The 19383-nt window shown below is 41.6% G+C and overlaps 1 protein-coding gene and 3 pseudogenes across 1 annotated transcript; all 4 read left to right on the forward strand.

Annotated features, from left to right (window-relative positions):
* Positions 1-504: 504 nt before the first annotated feature.
* Positions 505-1138, forward strand: LOC108892334 (histone H3-like; annotated as a pseudogene).
* Positions 1139-2228: 1090 nt separating this feature from the next.
* LOC108892335 (histone H2A) lies at positions 2229-2864 on the forward strand. The gene has a single exon (XM_018689833.2). It carries the CDS (start codon positions 2287-2289, stop codon positions 2668-2670), a length of 384 nt encoding a protein of 127 aa, XP_018545349.1. The 5' UTR covers positions 2229-2286; the 3' UTR covers positions 2671-2864.
* A 34-nt stretch (positions 2865-2898) lies between these two features.
* On the forward strand, positions 2899-17010 carry LOC108892331 (uncharacterized; annotated as a pseudogene).
* A 1506-nt stretch (positions 17011-18516) lies between these two features.
* On the forward strand, positions 18517-18896 carry LOC108892336 (histone H4-like; annotated as a pseudogene).
* Positions 18897-19383: the final 487 nt, after the last annotated feature.

The raw sequence follows: 19383 nt of genomic DNA on the forward strand, positions 1-19383 counted from the left end.
TTTAACCAAAGATGAAACAAAGGAAGATGTATTTAATAAAACAGCTGTAAGTCATTATACCAATAAAACCAAAGTAATGAAGGAAATACACCCCCACTTCATTTCCCTCCAGGAACCAGGGCCTCTCTCAGGTTTCCACTTCAACTCTCACAAACATCTTGAAAATATACGATGGAAAAAAGACATGTTTGACTGAATCGTTCCTTCAACAGTTCGTGACATATTGATTGATTGGTTGATGTATTGATTCATATTGTGAGATGATCTGTTCTACTTGAATCAAACTTTCTTTTCCTGTCTTTTGTTCTTGAGGAGCCTTTAAACCGCCTCTGTATCTGATTGGTTTACTTTGAATTTTAAAATTCTTCTCTCTCCAGCCGTTGGTCGCCCACACCGCGCGGCTGCCCCTGCTCTGGACCAATGAGCGTTCGCACCGCCCTGGCACTTCCTATATAAAGCCTCTTCTCTGCGGCGTTCAGTAGACTTTGTTTCGCTGTGAAAAACAGACAAGACTAAGAAACTAAAATGGCCAGAACCAAACAGACCGCCCGTAAATCCACCGGAGGCAAAGCTCCCAGGAAGCAGCTGGCTACCAAAGCTGCCCGTAAGAGCGCCCGGCCACCGGCGGAGTCAAGAAACCTCACCGCTACAGGCCCGGTACCGTGGCTCTCAGAGAGATCCGTCGTTACCAGAAGTCCACCGAGCTGCTGATCCGCAAGCTGCCCTTCCAGCGCCTGGTCAGAGAGATCGCTCAGGACTTCAAGACCGATCTGCGCTTCCAGAGCTCCGCCGTCATGGCTCTGCAGGGAGGCCAGCGAGGCTTACCTGGTCGGCCTGTTCGAGGACACCAACCTGTGCGCCATCCACGCCAAGAGGGTCACCATCATGCCCAAAGATATCCAGCTGGCCCGCCGCATCCGCGGAGAGAGGGCTTAGACTGACCCCAGACCAGTTCAACCACCACAACGGCTCTTTTCAGAGCCACTCACATGTTCTGAAGCAGCAATAAGTTAATGTTACAGTTATACATATACGGTGTATATTATATATCTTACTGTCCGTGTTTAATAAGCAGGCACAGCTTTCACTCAGGCTTCTATCCAGGTTTTGTTTTCCTGGTGTTTAGTCAAACACACTCAGGTTTAAGAAGCTTCACAGTAACAGATGTACTGAATGTTCAGTAAAGGCTGCAGGAAGCACGAGGTTCATGTGGACGATTCAGACGTTATGTGCAAATGTACATTTAATATAAGCTGATCACAAATAATCTTCAGTCAGTCGCTGTAGTTACTTTGTTTTACACCGGTGACTGTTCTTAGTCTACTGTCTATATATGTCTATATATATATATATATATATATATATATATGTATATATATATATATATATATATATATATATATGTATATATATATATATATATATATATGTATATATATATATATATATATGTATGTATATATATATATATATATATATGTATATATATATATATATATATGTATATATATATATATATATATGTATATGTATATATATATATATATATATATAGACATATATATTATATATATATATATGTGTGTATATATATATATATATATATATATATATATGTGTATATATATATATATATATATATATATATGTATATATATATATATATGTATATATATGTGTATATATATATATATGTATATATATGTGTATATATATATATATGTATATATATGTGTTATATATATATATATGTATATATGTGTATATATATATATATGTGTATATATATATATATATATATATATATATATATATGTATATGTATGTATATATATATATGTGTGTGTGTGTGTATACAGTGTCTAGTGTAACGTATAGAACGTTAAAGTGACCCGTACTTTAACTCTGAGTGAGACAGAGAGGAAAAGCATCGAAGATAAACTGTTGTAATGTGTTAGATGTGAATGAGTTGACTGATGTCTGTTGGTCTGTTGGAACAGTTTTATCAGATTTATCTGATGCAACACGATCTACGTGTATTTATTTGAATTTTATTGACTTGATTAAATGTATTTCACAGTGAATTTACCCCGCCATGTTTTATAACGAAGCTCTCAACCAGGAAAAAGCGGGAGCCTTCATGACGTCAGCTCGTCTCTGATTGGAGGATCATAGTTACCGCTCAGTGTGACCAATCAGAGAGCAGCTGGTTCGGTATATAAGTCGGCTGTCAGAGAGGGTTGGGTACATTTCTCTCGTACTCGACGAAGAAAATAATCTGAAAATATGTCTGGACGTGGAAAAGGTGCCGGCAAGACCAGAGCTAAGGCCAAGACCCGCTCCTCTCGTGCCGGTCTTCAGTTCCCGGTGGGTCGTGTCCACAGACTGCTGAGGAAGGGGAACTACGCTGAGCGTGTCGGTGCCGGAGCTCCGGTGTATCTGGCAGCGGTGCTGGAGTATCTGACCGCTGAGATCCTGGAGCTGGCAGGAAACGCCGCCCGCGACAACAAGAAGACCAGGATCATCCCCCGCCACCTGCAGCTGGCTGTCCGCAACGACGAGGAGCTCAACAAGCTGCTGGGCGGAGTCACCATCGCTCAGGGCGGCGTACTGCCCAACATCCAGGCTGTCCTGCTGCCCAAGAAGACCGAGAAGCCCGTCAAAAAGTAAACACCCGAGACCGGCTTCAACAACACAACGGCTCTTTTAAGAGCCACACACTTCGACTACAGAGCGAGTTCCTGGTTTATAGCTTCTGCTTATGAACCAGTGTCCTGACTGGACCTGATCCCTGAGTTCCTGCAGACAGCTGCTCTTTAATATGAACAGCGCTAAGTTAATTTATTTACCTGCGTGTTCTGAACAGGAAACTTCCTTTTAATACTGAGACAGGTGAGTCACACGTGAGGATTAATAATAATGAACCATCACCTCCCAGTTTAACTTGGTGGACTAGCTCTCCTTCAGTGGTGTAGCCTGTACTCTGTTAGAGTTTACTGTCATCCCAAAGGAATCAAAGTCTAGTTTGTAGTAGTGGGTGTACTGTGATGACATCACGTGACTATCATGGAAAACTGGTACAACACGTGTTGACACAAACATTTTAACCTGCAGTCATCTGCTGCCATTATAACTTCCTTTATATTAGTTCCTCTCTGTACTTTTCCTCTTCAGTTTGGCTGTAATGGCTGCCACAGTCTTACTGAAGTTTTCTGTTATCATGATCTCTGACAGTGAAGTGACATAAACACATCATATAAAACACAGGAACTCACCTGTGTCTGCAGGTAACAGGTGGTTTCACAAAACAAACTCTAGACATGAGACAGAAGAAACACACACCTTCTCTTTTCTTCATATTATCATCAGTTAATATGTGAATATTGTTTTAGATTGTTGTATGAAGATGTAGGTTTGTATGTTATCGTGCCTCTTTCTCTTACTGTTGCAGTGTAAATGACCTGTAATTATGAAGCTGTGGATCATGAAACAGTGTGTTTCAGCTTCAGTGTGTTAATGTGACGTGTTTAATGGGAGGAGACAGCAGCAGGTTATAACACACAGCTGATGTAGAAATGAAAGTGTTCACTGACTGAACTGCAGCAGAGACTCTACTACTGACTGTTAGACACCAACATGGGCAACAACTACTCTGAGCTCAGTGAGTACATTTATAACTTTCAATGACAGCGTTCAGCTTTAAAAGAGACTTTGCTTTAGCTTCACATTGACTTTGGACAACGATAGAACATTGATTAATGATAATGAATCTTTGATTAGTTTTACTATTTATTTGATCTGTGTTATTATTTCTACACTGTGACTGTATTTTATTTCATGGTGGAATAAAACATTTGATCTAGAAACATGTGAAACAAACCCTGAACAAAGACCTGTGGTCAGCGTTTTCAGCCCCACCTGTTTCCTGTCTCTCTGAGCTTATAACTTCCTCACTAACAGTTTCTGTGAATTTGCAAAAGGGTCAAAGACAAAAAGTGTTTTCAAACATCAAAAAATAATAATGTAAAACAACTTTACTGTCTTTTTCTGTACATCAGAATGGATCCTGTTTATCCTGCAACAATAATGACTATCACACATTTTACAGAAAAGACTAAAATATCATTCAGTGTAAGAAGTTTATATATGAAACATATTCAGAGGCAGAGCAACATTAATGATATGACACATTACAGGAGTGTTTCTAAGAGTCACAGTGCAGCCTCCACATACTGATTCACTGTCATTTTAAATCTTTATACGCTGTCATTCTCCGTCCAACCACCAGGTGTTACACATTTATCACCAAGACCTTTTTATTAAGAAGTGAAATTCAATTAAACAATTCAACTTAGTTTGACCACATGACTATTTATATATTGTAATAAGAACAGGTCAGTATGAGATTATTATTTCACACTGATCGACCATGGATTGGTCCCGTCATCGGTGTCGACTTCAGGCAGAACTGGGTCAGAAGATGAGATCACACTTTAAACTGAGACTCAGATAAATCCTGTAAAGTCCTGTATCATGGTCTCTTGGTGAACAATGAATACAGTGAAGGAGGATTCATCTGATCCTGTCACTGTTTTCCAAACCTCTGTAGATCAGTGCTGATGGTTTCTGTTCCACTGAACTCTCAGGATTTATCCTCTGAAGACCTCAACTGGTTCCACTTGTTTGTTTTCTAATCAAACCCATCACATTTTCTGAGTCTGTTACTGACTGTTAACTCTGTCTGTCAGCTCTGTGTTTGGACTGAACATATCAAGCTAACACTTTGTTTTCAGGCCTTTATGTTCAGAGGAGCTGATCAGAGACAGTGGTCATATTTCATCCACTTTGTCCTTCATCAACATCAGTAATGACTTTGTGTTTTCTCCAACAGAGAATGAGGAGCTAGAACCACTAACAGCACCAGAGGAGTCAGAAGAGCTAAAGGAGCTGGAACCACTAACAGCACCAGAGGAGTCAGAAGAGCTAAAGGAGCTGGAGGAGCTGGAGGACCTACAGGAACCAGACCTCAGGATTGTTCTTGTTGGGAAAACTGGATCTGGGAAAAGTGCAACAGGAAACACCATCTTAAGAAAGAAGGTTTTTCTATCTAAAGCATCTCCTTCCACAGTGACAGCAGAGTGTCAGAAGGAAACAGGAGAGTTTGAGGGTAAAACTCTGGCTGTTGTTGATACTCCAGGTCTGTTTGACCCCAGAAGAAAAGGAGAGAAACAAAAAGAGAGGGTGAAGCTAGAGATGGCTAGAGCCATCTCATTAGCTTCTCCTGGTCCTGATGTGTTCCTGATCGTGATCCAGTTGAACAGATTCACAGAAGAAGAACAAAACACAGTAAAACTCATTCAGAAGGTGTTTGGAGAAAAGGCAGCAGGTTACACCATGGTGCTGTTCACACGTGGAGACGACCTGGAGGTGGATGGAGAGTCCATAGATGATTTCATTGATCAAAATCCAGATCTTCAGAACGTCATCAGACAGTGTGATGGAGGACACCATGTGTTCAACAACAGAGACAATGATCCTTCTCAAGTCCATGAGCTGCTGAAGAAGATCGAGTCAATGGTTCAGAGAAATGGAAGAAGATACTACACCAATGAAATGCTCCAACAGGCTGAGAGAGCCATAAGAGAAGAGATGAAACGACTTCTGAGAGAGAATCCAAATATGACGCTCGAAGAGGCCAGAAGAAAGGCGGAGAAAAAAAACAGATTTATACGGGTCATTGCACGGGCTGCTCCTTTTGTTGGAGCAGGTGTTGGAGCAGGTGTTGGAATAGGTGTTGGAATAGGCATTGAAATAGCTGTTGCAGCAGAAATTGGAGCAGCTGTTGGAGCTGTGGGAGGTCCAATTGGAGCTGCAGTTGGAGTTGCAGTTGGAGCTGCAGTGGCAGCTATAGCTGTAGCAGTGAAGAAGAAGAAGAAGGCTGATGCAGCAGCAGCAGAAGCTGCTTCCAGCCCTAATAAACTGGAGCTGAAGGAAAACTAATGATGGAAACAGAGTGTAACTTTAGTTTGATCTTGTTTGTTTGTTCTGCTTCTTCACTGAATGTATGGTCTTTACCAGCAGGTAGCTTTCTGCTAATGTTAGACATGATGAGCATTTTAGTTTCACTGATCATTAGTCATTATTCATCATGGGACTGATGGGAACTTTCAACTCTTTAGTCCAGAACAATCCACAGGTCAGATTGTGTAACATGTGCTGCTCTTGATTTGCTTGAATGAAAAAGGTGAAAGGTTTTAATAGAGCTTGTTTTCTTGTGCTGTCAGAGGAGGTGTTGGAAAGAAGGAAAGGTTTTGACTGGAATGAAGCAGTTTGTATAAAAGCAGTGAGATGTTTCTGTGTTGATAAAGTGGGAGCTTTAAAGGTCCAACAACACTGACATGATGCTTCATATATCACATCTACTTTATGCTACTGTGCTATGCTACTCTATCTACTGTCTGCTAACATGTTAATAAACAGAAATATGACAAATGATCTTCTGTGTCAGACTGTTACTGTACAACACATTGATTTAAAGCAGCAACATTTTAGTAGAAGATAAAAAACAAAATGTCCTCCCTTTGAACATGTTTAAAACGTCATATATCAGTTACAACAACTTCTCAACACATTTGATCTCATTCAGTCTGACTGTGACTCTACCAATCAGTGATCTCTGCCACTGATCTATCCCATCCTAGTCTGTTTCCCCATGTCCATCTCTCACTGACCACTCACCTGTTCAGGTCCAGGTAGAGCTACATGCTCCCCCTGTGGCCTCCTGTTGTTACTACACCAGCTACAGGATGAACTCCTTCACCATGAACTCTTGAACCTTGATGCTCTCCCTGGTCTCAGACGTAGATATCAAATATCAGAACAGATCTGGTTTCCCATCAAGTCTCAGACACCAGTTTAAAGACTTACAGAGAAGAGAAAGTACTGACTCTGACCTGTAAACCACTTCATGGACTTGGACCCAGTTACCTTTCAGGTCCCATTGTAAAGATAAACAGAACTTCTAACAGTAATCATCAGTAGAATCATGATGTTCAGTCCAACAGCTCTCAGCTTTAACTCACCTGAAATAAAAAGAGGATTTGTCCAAACACGAGTCCAGAGTTTGTTCCAGGTTTGGCCTTAAAAATGTGTTAAACTCTAACATGTACAGGTGTCTGTCTGTAGCTCTGACTTCCTGTCCTTTATGTCTGATGACAGGTAGAGCAGCGACACAGGAACGTCTCACCTGTCTGCTCTGTACAGGTGTGTTTACAGGCCACAGCTGTGGTTCAGTCTCAGCTGGGTGTTGGTGCTGTACTGGGTCGACCTCCAGACGTTCCTCGGCTTCTGTAAGGTGTATGTGACCCTGCTGAGCGGCCTCCTGGTGTCTGACAGTCTTCAGTCATGGGCAGGTTTATTCAGTCTACTCGACGTGGTCAGGGCTTTGGTCTGTTGAGCATCATCAGCTGCTTTTTCCTCTGGTTGATCTTTAAGCCTCCTCACTGTGTAAAGGTGCTGAGACGACAGGTGAGCAGCAGGTGAATCAGCAAACTGGTTCAGTGCTGAGACATGTCTGTCTGACCTGGTCTCCAGATGTGGAGGGTGATATTCAGGAAGGAGCATGTAGAAGCCTCACACTGAGCATGCTAACCAGGCTGAAATGTTTGTGTGATTTTGGGACAGAACTAGACTCAGGTCTGGATTATGTTCAGTGTTTTTCAGGTTCGGTCAGAACGACTCTCTGGCCTCCTGAAACTCTGTCTGTTCACCTTTTCCAGTGCTCCACCTGTGGGACACCAACACCATCACTCAGCACAGGTGTGTTGATCAGAGCCATTCTGTTCATCCTGTTGTAAATTAACTTTGTTACAGAGTCAGAAAGCTGCTGTTTCTCAGCTTCGATCAGACACCACAGCACATTTACTGAGAGACAGGAAGAACCATACAACCACTACAACACGTACATTACAACACGTACTCATGTGAACTCAGTCTGAGTGAGGACACATGTAGACATGAACTCTTAACAGGTCACATCAGAGAGTAGGTGGAAACCACAAAGTTCATCTCCTGTAGCCCTAGCCCTCACATTTCACAGGAACTGTCTGTATTCAGTGTGACACTGCAGAAACTGTTTGAACATCAGTTTGTTCTTACTTTGCTGCTGCTTCCATAACTTCCTGTCTCCATAGTTTACTTGGTTAAAACCAGCAGATTCATCAGCTCATTCTGAATGAGCCACATCACAACATTAGCTGTAACAGCTTAATGTTAGTTAACATCAGCAACAATAGCTAGTTAGCCGGCTAACTTTTGCTAACAGGCAACAGGAAACTGATGCAAATAACAAGAGAGAACATTCATCATGTTAATGCTGTAGTAAACAAAGAGAAGTTCCGTGGTGGTAGCAACACAGGTGTTTACTTAACGTCCTGAAGCTGCCCCCACCCTCAGGTTAGATGATAAATGAAACGTGCCTGAAGGCCTGATTTACAGGACAGACTTCCCTCAGTGTCTGTGTCATATATTAAAGGAGCTATATTTAAGTTCTCACTACATAGCTATCCTCAGCATCAACAGCTGTTTACTCACCAAGACCTTCAGCCATCATTGTGTTTAACAGACCAGAGGTTAGAATACGTCCTCTGAGCAGAGCTACTTCTTCATCCTCTCATGTTGGACTGAGGACTGGACTGAGGACTTGGACTGAGGACTGGACACTGCAGAGACCCACTATCACAGCGTTGTATTAGGAGACAGGATGCGCCTGTGCTGGCTAGTTAGCATGCTAACTTCAGTGGAAGAGAGGTGACAGAGGCTAACATTGGCATTGTTCTAATGTAAAGAAATTATGTTTGATACTGAACTCAACTTTTCTTTCAGACTGCTGAGCAAACTGCTGTTAATGTTAATGTTAGCCGTGTAGTGAAAACGTACATATAGCACCTTTAAGGTCATTGATATTTGCTGAATAGAGATTGTCCTCTTGTAAAATACAATCCCACAGCTCGTTACGTTTGGTTGTTAGCAGGACTGTCAGGACAGGAGACTGGGTTCAGTTCCAGTGTGAAATGTTGTGTTTTTATCCATGACCTATACCTGTGTATTTATTATTGTAACCATGACGACAGAGGTCCAGTACACCTGTAAGAAGGACCTGAGTGTGGGGACGAGCGACCTGTACAGTTGTTCAGGTCAGAGGACTTGTTGCTTCACAGTGACTGTGGATCATGAAACAGTGTGTTTCAGCTTCAGTGTGTTAATGTGACGTGTTTAATGGGAGGAGACAGCAGCAGGTTATAACACACAGCTGATGTAGAAATGAAAGTGTTCACTGACTGAACTGCAGCAGAGACTCTACTACTGACTGTTAGACACCAACATGGGCAACAACTACTCTGATCTCAGTGAGTACATTTATAACTTTCAATGACAGCGTTCAGCTTTAAAAGAGACTTTGCTTTAGCTTCACATTGACTTTGGACAAAGAACGATAGAACATTGATTAATGATAATTAATCTTTGATTAGTTTTACTATTTATTTGATCTGTGTTATTATTTCTACACTGTAACTGTATTTTATTTCATGGTGGAATAAAACATTTGATCTAGAAACATGTGAAACAAACCCTGAACAAAGACCTGTGGTCAGCGTCTTCAGCCCCACCTGTTTCCTGTCTCTCTGAGCTTATAACTTCCTCACTAACAGTTTCTGTGAATTTGCAAAAGGGTCAAAGACAAAAAGTGTTTTCAAACATCAAAAAATAATAATGTAAAATAACTTTACTGTCTTTTTCTGTACATCAGAATGGATCCTGTTTATCCTGCAACAATAATGACTATCACACATTTTTACAGAAAAGACTAAAATATCATTCAGTGTAAGAAGTTTATATATGAAACATATTCAGAGGCAGAGCAACATTAATGATATGACACATTACAGGAGTGTTTCTGAGAGTCACAGTGCAGCCTCCACATACTGATTCACTGTCATTTTAAATCTTTATACGCTGTCATTCTCCGTCCAACCACCAGGTGTTACACATTTATCACCAAGACCTTTTTATTAAGAAGTGAAATTCAATTAAACAATTCAACTTAGTTTGACCACATGACTATTTATATATTGTAATAAGAACAGGTCAGTATGAGATTATTATTTCACACTGATCGACCATGGATTGGTCCCGTCATCGGTGTCGACTTCAGGCAGAACTGAGTCAGAAGATGAGATCACACTTTAAACTGAGACTCAGATAAATCCTGTAAAGTCCTGTATCATGGTCTCTTGGTGAACAATGAATACAGTGAAGGAGGATTCATCTGATCCTGTCACTGTTTTCCAAACCTCTGTAGATCAGTGCTGATGGTTTCTGTTCCACTGAACTCTCAGGGTTTATCCTCTGAAGACCTCAACTGGTTCCACTTGTTTGTTTTCTAATCAAACCCATCACATTTTCTGAGTCTGTTACTGACTGTTAACTCTGTCTGTCAGCTCTGTGTTTGGACTGAACATATCAAGCTAACACTTTGTTTTCAGGCCTTTATGTTCAGAGGAGCTGATCAGAGACAGTGGTCATATTTCATCCACTTTGTCCTTCATCAACATCAGTAATGACTTTGTGTTTTCTCCAACAGAGAATGAGGAGCTAGAACCACTAACAGCACCAGAGGAGTCAGAAGAGCTAAAGGAGCTGGAGGAGCTGGAGGACCTACAGGAACCAGACCTCAGGATTGTTCTTGTTGGGAAAACTGGATCTGGGAAAAGTGCAACAGGAAACACCATCTTAAGAAAGAAGGTTTTTCTATCTAAAGCATCTCCTTCCACAGTGACAGCAGAGTGTCAGAAGGAAACAGGAGAGTTTGAGGGTAAAACTCTGGCTGTTGTTGATACTCCAGGTCTGTTTGACCCCAGAAGAAAAGGAGAGAAACAAAAAGAGAGGGTGAAGCTAGAGATGGCTAGAGCCATCTCATTAGCTGCTCCTGGTCCTGATGTGTTCCTGATCGTGATCCAGTTGAACAGATTCACAGAAGAAGAACAAGACACAGTAAAACTCATTCAGAAGGTGTTTGGAGAAAAGGCAGCAGGTTACACCATGGTGCTGTTCACACGTGGAGACGACCTGGAGGTGGATGGAGAGTCCATAGATGATTTCATTGATCAAAATCCAGATCTTCAGAACGTCATCAGACAGTGTGATGGAGGACACCATGTGTTCAACAACAGAGACAATGATCCTTCTCAAGTCCATGAGCTGCTGAAGAAGATCGAGTCAATGGTTCAGAGAAATGGAAGAAGATACTACACCAATGAAATGCTCCAACAGGCTGAGAGAGCCATAAGAGAAGAGATGAAACGACTTCTGAGAGAGAATCCAAATATGACGCTCGAAGAGGCCAGAAGAAAGGCGGAGAAAAAAAACAGATTTATACGGGTCATTGCACGGGCTGCTTCTGTTGTTGGAGCAGCTGTTGGGGTAGGTGTTGGAATAGGCATTGAAATAGCTGTTGCAGCAGAAATTGGAGCAGCTGTTGGAGCTGTGGGAGGTCCAATTGGAGCTGCAGTTGGAGCTGCAGTGGGAGCTGGGGTAGCTATAGCTGTAGCAGTGAAGAAGAAGAAGAAGGCTGATGCAGCAGCAGCAGAAGCTGCTTCCAGCCCTAATAAACTGGAGCTGAAGGAAAACTAATGATGGAAACAGAGTGTAACTTTAGTTTGATCTTGTTTCTTTGTTCTGCCTCTTCACTGAATGTATGGTCTTTACCAGCAGGTAGCTTTCTGCTAATGTTAGACATGATGAGCATTTTAGTTTCACTGATCATTAGTCATTATTCATCATGGGACTGATGGGAACTTTCAACTCTTTAGTCCAGAACAATCCACAGGTCAGATTGTGTAACATGTGCTGCTCTTGATTTGCTTGAATGATGCATGATGAATGAAAAAGGTGAAAGGTTTTAATAGAGCTTGTTTTCTTGTGCTGTCAGAGGAGGTGTTGGAAAGAAGGAAAGGTTTTGACTGGAATGAAGCAGTTTGTATAAAAGCAGTGAGATGTTTCTGTGTTGATAAAGTGTGAGCTTTAAAGGTCCAACAACACTGACATGATGCTTCATATATCACATCTACTTTATGCTACTGTGCTATGCTACTCTATCTACTGTCTGCTAACATGTTAATAAACAGAAATATGACAAATGATCTTCTGTGTCAGACTGTTACTGTACAACACATTGATTTAAAGCAGCAACATTTTAGTAGAAGATAAAAAACAAAATGTCCTCCCTTTGAACATGTTTAAAACGTCATATATCAGTTACAACAACTTCTCAACACATTTGATCTCATTCAGTCTGACTGTGACTCTACCAATCAGTGATCTCTGCCACTGATCTATCCCATCCTAGTCTGTTTCCCCATGTCCATCTCTCACTGACCACTCACCTGTTCAGGTCCAGGTAGAGCTACGTGCTCCCCCTGTGGCCTCCTGTTGTTACTACACCAGCTACAGGATGAACTCCTTCACCATGAACTCTTGAACCTTGATGCTCTCCCTGGTCTCAGACGTAGATATCAAATATCAGAACAGATCTGGTTTCCCATCAAGTCTCAGACACCAGATTAAAGACTTACAGAGAAGAGAAAGTACTGACTCTGACCTGTAAACCACTTCATGGACTTGGACCCAGTTACCTTTCAGGTCCCATTGTAAAGATAAACAGAACTTCTAACAGTGATCATCAGTAGAACCATGATGTTCAGTCCAACAGCTCTCAGCTTTAACTCATCTGAAATAAAAAGAGGATTTGTCCAAACACGAGTCCAGAGTTTGTTCCAGGTTTGGCCTTAAAAATGTGTTAAACTCTAACATGTACAGGTGTCTGTCTGTAGCTCTGACTTCCTGTCCTTTATGTCTGATGACAGGTAGAGCAGCGACACAGGAACGTCTCACCTGTCTGCTCTGTACAGGTGTGTTTGCAGGCCACAGCTGTGGTTCAGTCTCAGCTGGGTGTTGGTGCTGTACTGGGTCGACCTCCAGACGTTCCTCGGCTTCTGTAAGGTGTATGTGACCCTGCTGAGCGGCCTCCTGGTGTCTGACAGTCTTCAGTCATGGGCAGGTTTATTCAGTCTACTCGACGTGGTCAGGGCTTTGGTCTGTTGAGCATCATCAGCTGCTTTTTCCTCTGGTTGATCTTTAAGCCTCCTCACTGTGTAAAGGTGCTGAGACGACAGGTGAGCAGCAGGTGAATCAGCAAACTGGTTCAGTGCTGAGACATGTCTGTCTGACCTGGTCTCCAGATGTGGAGGGTGATATTCAGGAAGGAGCATGTAGAAGCCTCACACTGAGCATGCTAACCAGGCTGAAATGTTTGTGTGATTTTGGGACAGAACTAGACTCAGGTCTGGATTATGTTCAGTGTTTTTCAGGTTCGGTCAGAACGACTCTCTGGCCTCCTGAAACTCTGTCTGTTCACCTTTTCCAGTGCTCCACCTGTGGGACACCAACACCATCACTCAGCACAGGTGTGTTGATCAGAGCCATTCTGTTCATCCTGTTGTAAATTAACTTTGTTACAGAGTCAGAAAGCTGCTGTTTCTCAGCTTCGATCAGACACCACAGCACATTTACTGAGAGACAGGAAGAACCATACAACCACTACAACACGTACATTACAACACGTACTCATGTGAACTCAGTCTGAGTGAGGACACATGTAGACATGAACTCTTAACAGGTCACATCAAAGAGTAGGTGGAAACCACAAAGTTCATCTCCTGTAGCCCTAGCCCTCACATTTCACAGGAACTGTCTGTATTCAGTGTGACACTGCAGAAACTGTTTGAACATCAGTTTGTTCTTACTTTGCTGCTGCTTCCATAACTTCCTGTCTCCATAGTTTACTTGGTTAAAACCAGCAGATTCATCAGCTCATTCTGAATGAGCCACATCACAACATTAGCTGTAACAGCTTAATGTTAGTTAACATCAGCAACAATAGCTAGTTAGCCGGCTAACTTTTGCTAACAGGCAACAGGAAACTGATGCAAATAACAAGAGAGAACATTCATCATGTTAATGCTGTAGTAAACAAAGAGAAGTTCCGTGGTGGTAGCAACACAGGTGTTTACTTAACGTCCTGAAGCTGCCCCCACCCTCAGGTTAGATGATAAATGAAACGTGCCTGAAGGCCTGATTTACAGGACAGACTTCCCTCAGTGTCTGTGTCATATATTAAAGGAGCTATATTTAAGTTCTCACTACATAGCTATCCTCAGCATCAACAGCTGTTTACTCACCAAGACCTTCAGCCATCATTGTGTTTAACAGACCAGAGGTTAGAATACGTCCTCTGAGCAGAGCTACTTCTTCATCCTCTCATGTTGGACTGAGGACTGGACTGAGGACTTGGACTGAGGACTGGACACTGCAGAGACCCACTATCACAGCGTTGTATTAGGAGACAGGATGCGCCTGTGCTGGCTAGTTAGCATGCTAACTTCAGTGGAAGAGAGGTGACAGAGGCTAACATTGGCATTGTTCTAATGTAAAGAAATTATGTTTGATACTGAACTCAACTTTTCTTTCAGACTGCTGAGCAAACTGCTGTTAATGTTAATGTTAGCCGTGTAGTGAAAACGTACATATAGCACCTTTAAGGTCATTGATATTTGCTGAATAGAGATTGTCCTCTTGTAAAATACAATCCCACAGCTCGTTACGTTTGGTTGTTAGCAGGACTGTCAGGACAGGAGACTGGGTTCAGTTCAGTCTACTACTGACTGTTAGACACCAACACGGGCAACAACTACTCTGATCTCAGTGAGTACATTTATAACTTTCAATGACAGCGTTCAGCTTTAAAAGAGACTTTGCTTTAGCTTCACATTGACTTTGGACAAAGAACGATAGAACATTGATTAATGATAATGAATCTTTGATTAGTTTTACTATTTATTTGATCTGTGTTATTATTTCTACACTGTAACTGTATTTTATTTCATGGTGGAATAAAACATTTGATCTAGAAACATGTGAAACAAACCCTGAACAAAGACCTGTGGTCAGCGTCTTCAGCCCCACCTGTTTCCTGTCTCTCTGAGCTTATAACTTCCTCACTAACAGTTTCTGTGAATTTGCAAAAGGGTCAAAGACAAAAAGTGTTTTCAAACATCAAAAAATAATAATGTAAAATAACTTTACTGTCTTTTTCTGTACATCAGAATGGATCCTGTTTATCCTGCAACAATAATGACTATCACACATTTTACAGAAAAGACTAAAATATCATTCAGTGTAAGAAGTTTATATATGAAACATATTCAGAGGCAGAGCAACATTAATGATATGACACAATACAGGAGTGTTTCTGAGAGTCACAGTGCAGCCTCCAAATCCTGATTCACTGTCATTTTAAATCTTTATACGCTGTCATTCTCCGTCCAACCACCAGGTGTTACACATTTATCACCAAGACCTTTTTATTAAGAAGTGAAATTCAATTAAACAATTCAACTTAGTTTGACCACATGACTATTTATATATTGTAATAAGAACAGGTCAGTATGAGATTATTATTTCACACTGATCGACCATGGATTGGTCCCGTCATCGGTGTCGACTTCAGGCAGAACTGGGTCAGAAGATGAGATCACACTTTAAACTGAGACTCAGATAAATCCTGTAAAGTCCTGTATCATGGTCTCTTGGTGAACAATGAATACAGTGAAGGAGGATTCATCTGATCCTGTCACTGTTTTCCAAACCTCTGTAGATCAGTGCTGATGGTTCTGTTCCACTGAACTCTCAGGGTTTATCCTCTGAAGACCTCAACTGGTTCCACTTGTTTGTTTTCTAATCAAACCCATCACATTTTCTGAGTCTGTTACTGACTGTTAACTCTGTCTGTCAGCTCTGTGTTTGGACTGAACATATCAAGCTAACACTTTGTTTTCAGGCCTTTATGTTCAGAGGAGCTGATCAGAGTCAGTGGTCATATTTCATCCAGTTTGTCCTTCATCAACATCAGTAATGACTTTGTGTTTTCTCCAACAGAGACTGAGGACCTGGAGGATCTAGAGGAGCTGGAGGACCCACAGAAACCAGACCTCAGGATTGTTCTTGTTGGGAAAACTGGATCTGGGAAAAGTGCAACAGGAAACACCATCTTAGGGAGAGAGGCTTTTCTATCTGAAATGTCGTTTTCCACAGCGACCAGTGTCAGAAGGAAACAGGAGAGTTTGAGGGTCAAACTCTGGCTGTTGTTGATACTCCAGGTCTGTTTGACACCGGTAGAGACGGAGATAAAGACAAAGAGAGGGTGAAGATAGAGATGGTTAGATCCATCTCATTAGCTGCTCCTGGTCCTCATGTGTTCCTGATCGTGATCCAGGCCGGCAGATTCACAAAAGAAGAACAAGACACAGTGAAAATCATTCAGAAGGTGTTTGGAGAAAAGGCAGCAGGTTACACCATGGTGCTGTTCACACGTGGAGATGATCTGGAGAAGAATAAAGTCTCCATAGAAACATTAATTAGTAGAAATAAAGATCTTGGTGGCTTCCATCAGTCAGTGTAGTGGAAGACACCCATGTGTTCAACAACAGAGACAATGATCCTTCTCAGTCATGAGCTGCTGAAGAAGATCGCCGCAATGGTTCAGAGAAATGGAGGAAGTTACTACACCAATGAAAAGCTCCGACAGGCTGAGAGAGCCATAAGAGAAGAGATGAGACGACTCCTGAGAGAAAATCCACAAATGATGCCCAAAGAAGCCAGAAGAAGGCGGAGAGAAAAACTGGTTTATACCGGGCCATTGCACTGGCTGCTCCTGCTGGAGTAGCTGTTGGGGTAGGTGTTGGAATAGGTATTGAAGTAGCTGTTGCAGCAGAAATTGGAGCAGCTGTTGGAGCTGCAGGGGCAGCTATAGCTGTAGCAGTGAAGAAGAAGAAGGAGGCTGATGCAGCAGCAGCAGCTGCCAGCCGTAATAAACTGGACCTGAAGGAAAACTAATGATGGAAACAGAGTGTAACTTTAGTTTGATCTTGTTTCTTTGTTCTGCCTCTTCACTGAATGTATGGTCTTTACCAGCAGGTAGCTTTCTGCTAATGTTAGACATGATGAGCATTTTAGTTTCACTGATCATTAGTCATTATTCATCATGGGACTGATGGGAACTTTCAACTCTTTAGTCCAGAACAATCCACAGGTCAGATTGTGTAACATGTGCTGCTCTTGATTTGCTTGAATGAAAAAGGTGAAAGGTTTTAATAGAGCTTGTTTTCTTGTGCTGTCAGAGGAGGTGTTGGAAAGAAGGAAAGGTTTTGACTGGAATGAAGCAGTTTGTAGAAAAGCAGTGAGATGTTTCTGTGTTGATAAAGTGTGAGCTTTAAAGGTCCAACAACACTGACATGATGCTTCATATATCACATCTACTTTATCTGTCTGCTAACATGTTAATAAACAGAAATATGAAAAATGATCTTCTGTGTCAGACTGTTACTGTACAACACATTGATTTAAAGCAGCAACATTTTAGTAGAAGATAAAAAACAAAATGTCCTCCCTTTGAACATGTTTAAAACGTCATATATCAGTTACAACAACTTCTCAACACATTTGATCTCATTCAGTCTGACTATGACTCTACCAATCAGAGTGATCTCTGCCACTGATCTATCCCGTCCTAGTCTGTTTCCCCATGTCCATCTCTCACTGACCACTCACCTGTTCAGGTCCAGGTAGAGCTACGTGCTCCCCCTGTGGCCTCCTGTGGTTACTACACCAGCTACAGGATGAACTCCTTCACCATGAACTCTTGAACCTTGATGCTCTCCCTGGTCTCAGACGTAGATATCAAATATCAGAACAGATCTGGTTTCCCATCAAGTCTCAGACACCAGATTAAAGACTTACAGAGAAGAGAAAGTACTGACTCTGACCTGTAAACCACTTCATGGACTTGGACCCAGGTACCTTTCAGGTCCCTTTTTTTGAGGGATTGTGGACTCCTTGTTAAATACGGTTTTCTAGCAGAAAACTTTCATGACGCGTGAGGTAAATGTAATTTTTATATTAATATGAAATAAATAGTAGTGTAGTTTAACTGACAATAGATATCTAAGTAACTAAAACCTTGATTTAAACATAAATATAGATAAGAGTACTGCTGCTGCTGTCACCATTAAGCACGGTTGTTGTAGATTATTAATGAAAACATACACAAATCCAGAAAATATAAATCTTGTCCAGAAACGTTTTACTCTAAAGGTAATTTAAATACAGATCATTTGTAGTAATAAATACATATATAATACTCCTCACATATGTTTCTGTTTTATGTTCAAATGTATTTCAAAATCGTTTTCAAAAGTATTTAGGAAAGTTTTCACTTTCAGTTTACTGTAAACTGCTGAGTTCATCACCGCCCACCGAAACTGGAGCACCCTGTCCTCTATTACGTCCGCAGAGACGACGTAAATAATGAGCGCCTGCCGCTCAAGGAAGTTTCGTTTTTGATTGAACAGAGAGAAAATGAGCGGCAGAGGAAAAGGAGGAAAGGACTCGGTAAAGGAGGCGCTAAGCGTCACCGTAAAGTCCTCCGTGATAACATCCAGGGAATCACTAAGCCCGCTATCCGCCGTCTGGCTCGCCGTGGCGGAGTCAAGCGTATCTCCGGTCTCATCTACGAGGAGACCGCGGAGTGCTCAAAGTCTTCCTGGAGAACGTGATCCGTGACGCCGTCACCTACACCGAGCACGCTAAGAGGAAGACGGTCACCGCCATGGACGTGGTCTACGCCCTGAAGAGACAGGGCCGCACTCTGTACGGCTTCGGAGGTTAAACCCGGTCCACATCCACCGAGACTCAACATCAACAAAGGCTCTTTTAAGAGCCGCCCACCTCTCTCAGAGCTCTGTCCTGTTATATATATGTGTGTGTGTATACATATATATCTATATACCGGGGTTTATGTATGTATATGTTCGCCTGAGTCTCTTTTAATGAGCTCATATCCAAATAAACATGATGGTAAAATTCCAGTTTATATTTGACGCTGGGATAGACTGTAGCTACAGTTCTGTTGTTGTGTGTGTCTATATAGCAACATATATAATAATACACTATAAAAAAGTATGATTTTGTAAGGAAACAATGAAAAAAGTTATTGTAGCTTTTATTTAGCTAGTCTGAAAAATCTTAAGTAAGAACAGTTCTAGTTTGAGATCTAGTTCTAGTCTACCTGAGGAAAGAGATGTGTGCACCACATAAGGTGGTCACATCGTATATTCATATACGATCAGGACATACAAAATACAATCACACGGACAAATCCAGAGTTATCACATCAGACAGATTGTGTACTGCAGTCACACTAACAGAAAA

Source organism: Lates calcarifer, unplaced genomic scaffold (genome assembly GCF_001640805.2).
Source record: "Lates calcarifer isolate ASB-BC8 unplaced genomic scaffold, TLL_Latcal_v3 _unitig_2191_quiver_2825, whole genome shotgun sequence".
NCBI lineage: Eukaryota > Metazoa > Chordata > Actinopteri > Centropomidae > Lates > Lates calcarifer.

What these genes read in the sequence shown, in the direction of transcription:
- LOC108892335 (XM_018689833.2), top strand. Translation starts at nt 2,287, where the DNA reads ATGTCTGGACGTGGAAAAGGTGCCGGCAAGACCAGAGCTAAGGCCAAG.